This window comes from Sphaeroforma arctica (assembly GCF_001186125.1).
Source record: "Sphaeroforma arctica JP610 unplaced genomic scaffold supercont1.2170, whole genome shotgun sequence".
NCBI lineage: Eukaryota > Ichthyosporea > Ichthyophonida > Sphaeroforma > Sphaeroforma arctica.
Genome location: NW_014038388.1, coordinates 199 through 4,138, shown reverse-complemented (window position 1 = coordinate 4,138; position 3,940 = coordinate 199). Strand labels below are relative to the sequence as shown.

The 3,940-nt window shown below is 45.0% G+C and overlaps 1 protein-coding gene across 1 annotated transcript; it reads left to right on the top strand.

The window, feature by feature from the left end:
* Nucleotides 1-240: 240 nt before the first annotated feature.
* SARC_12245 (hypothetical protein) lies at nt 241-3,065 on the top strand (the record flags this gene model as incomplete). Its single annotated transcript, XM_014293653.1, has 6 exons — nt 241-249; nt 502-612; nt 1,022-1,478; nt 1,886-2,145; nt 2,282-2,441; nt 2,822-3,065. Coding segments are annotated over 6 exons (1,241 nt in total), but the record flags the coding sequence as incomplete, so codon positions are not given.
* Between the last annotated feature and the right edge of the window lie 875 nt (nt 3,066-3,940).

Here is a 3,940-nt window from a genome sequence, read left to right as displayed (position 1 = left end):
ACACACACACACACACACACACACACACACACACACACACACACACACACACACACACACACACACACACACACACACACACACATATATATATATATATATAAATATAAAGGTTAAAGTCTTACTCGCCCAATCGTGCATGCTAGATGTGTTGTTCGCGTATTGTATATCTACCATAAGCTTCATGTGAAGGAAGTGAACCAGCTAGTGGTCAAAACGGCGTCTGAGCTACAAACCTACATGACAGAAGTAAACCCTTCTCGTTCTCTCATGGGTTTCCTTTCGTTTCTGTCAAGTCACAAACCAGTAGACAGAATTTGCAAACTTTAAAACTAAAATTTGCTTCAGTATCAATTTCAGAACCTAGGCAACTACATTGCAAGTGGCCGAATACTACTCAAAGCACAGGATTTTTTTTTCTAATAGTCTGTCAGAGCTCTATGCGTTGCTTTTCTCTCTGAGTGAACTTCTTCCCACGAAACCTCAATTTTTCTTCGGCAGAAACTAATTTCTGAATCTGGAGTCGATGTGGGTAGGGTGGTGGTTGCGAACTCTGACGAAGAGCTGACTACGTGCCAGGAAGCCAAGTGGGAGCTTCACATCACTGATGCTGTAAGTTGTGCCCGTACAAGATAATATAGAATACTGAAGATATATAGTAGCTGCGATTTAGAGGTATATGTCCGGCGAGTAAATGATATATTGCAGTGATACACAGGAGCAGAAAGTGAAGCAATCGATCATCACAACATGGTATTCTATTGCAAAACATCGTAAGTTGTGTCCTTAAAAGGATATGCAGAATACTGAAAACCCATAGTAGCGATGGTGTAGATGTGCATTCGCGTCGCATAGTGTTACGTTGCAGTGATATAGTGGAAGCAGAAAATGAAGCACTCGTGGCACGGAAAGGGTACTCAATTCAAGCTATAGTGATTAATATGGAAAACCTTTTTTAGGGTTCTAGTTTTTGAATTTCGGACAAAGATTCACGCATTTTCGACTTCATATTAATGTGTAGGATGGGAAATCAGTTGATAATGCCGGACTCTCATTCTACGCCGAACTTCGGGGACCAGCGATTATTGTGCCCAGAGTCACATATCAAGGAAATGGCGTGTACAACATGCACTTCACACCACACACTCCTGGAGAATACAATGTTCTAATTCGCCTAGACTTTGCACGGCACGCCGGTGATCAGGCCTGCACGAATGAAAACACCTCATTTATGCTCGCGCAAAAGCTGCCCAATGCACCAGAGACCATTACAGTGGCCTCGAAAAGTAACGGGACCGGTCCTAATCGAAACGGGACAGTTGCATCCCACATGTGCGGTGAGGGTACTAGCAGGACGGATCATGAGCGGTACACACTGGGTCTACCTACGGGCCAGTGGATTGAGGTGTCGTGCAAAGAACCTGCCGATGACTTCGAGCGAGAAGCGTGCGATATTGGTCTGGTCGAATTCGTTACAGGTGAGTGATAGCAGGGGTTCAAAACCCCAAACCCTGAATTTTACCTTCCCCCCCCACCTCCACTAGAACCTTACAACCCAATTCGTTGCAGGTTAGTGATAGTAGGGCAGGAGCAGAGTCTACAACCCTAAACCCAAAGCTCTAAGACCCAATATTAGTATTGTTCCACTCCTACTAGGGGTTCAGCTATCATAAACTCGAATTACATACTAAAATCCTCTAGACTTTATACCTGGGTACACAAAGACCAAATACACCCTACTCTTCAGTACCCATTCACATCAACCCCACCGAGGTCGTTGCAGGCAATAATTATCTGAACGGACCTTCACATTTACATTTTGTTCTGTCCACCATCAACTCAATCCTTAATATCGACTATTTTTACTCACCCACACGACTTACAGGCTCGATTGACAAAGCCATCCCCGATTCTCCCGATCGAGGCCAACCCGAAAACTGCCAATGGGAGAGAGATTATCCCAAGAAAGAGGATCCAAACTATCTGTGGCGAGCCTTCTCGCCCACATACAGCCTGTTTCCCACGGATGAACTAAAGAACACTTGGGTGCACGTCATGGGCGACTCCATCGATCGCTTTATGCTGTCCGATACCATGTGCTGGTTGCTGAACCACAAGTTCGCAGAGGAGGGTCGCATGTGGGAGGTAGGTATACGGTATCGATCAGCCACTCCGTTCGAGAACACCCCCTCTGTTTAATACGAATACTCGCTTGACATATTTGGCTGGTCCATATACGAACATACTCAGATGTAGTCAAATTCACCGGGCATACATACAGGTACCATATCTCGACCCCACAATAGAGCAGCCGCAGAACCGACTCAGGACCAGTGTGAGAGTGTACCATTGGCCCAAGGCGAATGTGACGTTCTCGTACTACTCGTTCACCAAGCGTGTGCGTATTCCGCATGTACGCATGTACAACGACAACTATAAGGGTAAGCTGGATGTCATGCAATATAGCGTTGGACGCTCAGATGTCACTTCCATGCATATACACCATGACATACGACTAGTGGGCGTACACTTAGCTCGAAGCCAGATAGCACAGACTGATGTATGCTGCTATAAAACACAGTTATTATCATCCTAGCATTATTTCTAGCAACTGAAGCTCCGCGTCAAGGATGACCTGGGAGAACCGTGTATGTACTGTGGGCTATAATTGCTATAATCGATCCACGATATACCACTGCTCGCACTTCTCACCGTATACATCTGGCAAACCACGCTAACTAATGTAATACCAAAACATAAACATACTGATAGCAAACAACACACTCATGATCCGTATTTCATTTTGGGCTTCGCCCTACAGCGGCGCGTCAAGAATGGCCTGGGAGAACCGTGCATGCGTTGTGGGCCACAATTGTCCCACTCACCAAGATGTACCGACCATCGGTGTTTGTGCTGGCCTATCACTTGCACCCTGCGAGTGAGGGTCTGACTGATGACATCTACAGAGATACCTTAAAGCAAACTATTGGACACCTGAGATCGGGACCGGGACAGGGCACTCCGATTGTGTGGCGGAGGGGTACTACCACGCACATGCACAGGAGGTGAGTATACTACACATCTGGGTTATCTTTGGGCGTGTTCGTAACAATTCGTGAGATTGTGTTGATAGATCCGGTGTTCAGTCCGTCGGTGTTTGTGCTTGTGTATCACTTGCACCTTGTGACTGAGGGTCTAGCTGATGGCATTGATACCCTGTGTCAGACTATTGAGCACCTGGATTTAGGGCAAAGTCCTCAGATTCACACAAATATTTGGTGTATACCTGGGCCATGTTAATGTAGGTGATATCGGTTGTATATGGTTGCAGGAATTGTTTAGGTGCGCTGTACATCGGTTCTCGCGCTAGCGTAGCACTTGTGCCTCGCGAGTGAGCGAGTGACCTTTGATGTTCAGACGATCGAGTATCTAAGGCGTTGACCGAGAGAAGCGAACATTCTATTAGTGCGGAGGGGTACTACCATGCGTATGAATCTAGTGGGCAACCATTTAGGATATATAGACATAGTATACATATAGGTACATATATATACATAGGCATAAATATTTATACACATACATACATACTGATACATATAAGCACGTACTAATATATTTAAGAAATACTTTTAGTACACTTCAGAACTACCACTATTCTAAGCAGGACTTGTGGCACTGATGATCTATGCTGGTGATCGTTTTTGATTTATGTAGTTCGGGATTGGAAACGAACAAAGCAGGCGATAAGTGGACATGGACTCAGATGTATGCGCATTATCTAATTCATTCAAACATCTACGCAAATACTGATTAGCAAACAATCGATTTGTGTATGCTCACGGACTCACACATAAGATGTCTACAATATTGATCTCCTTTCCTCCTCGCTTGTGCACTATGTATACGCAGTCAAACCGTGAATTGCTTAAATTGAACCTTA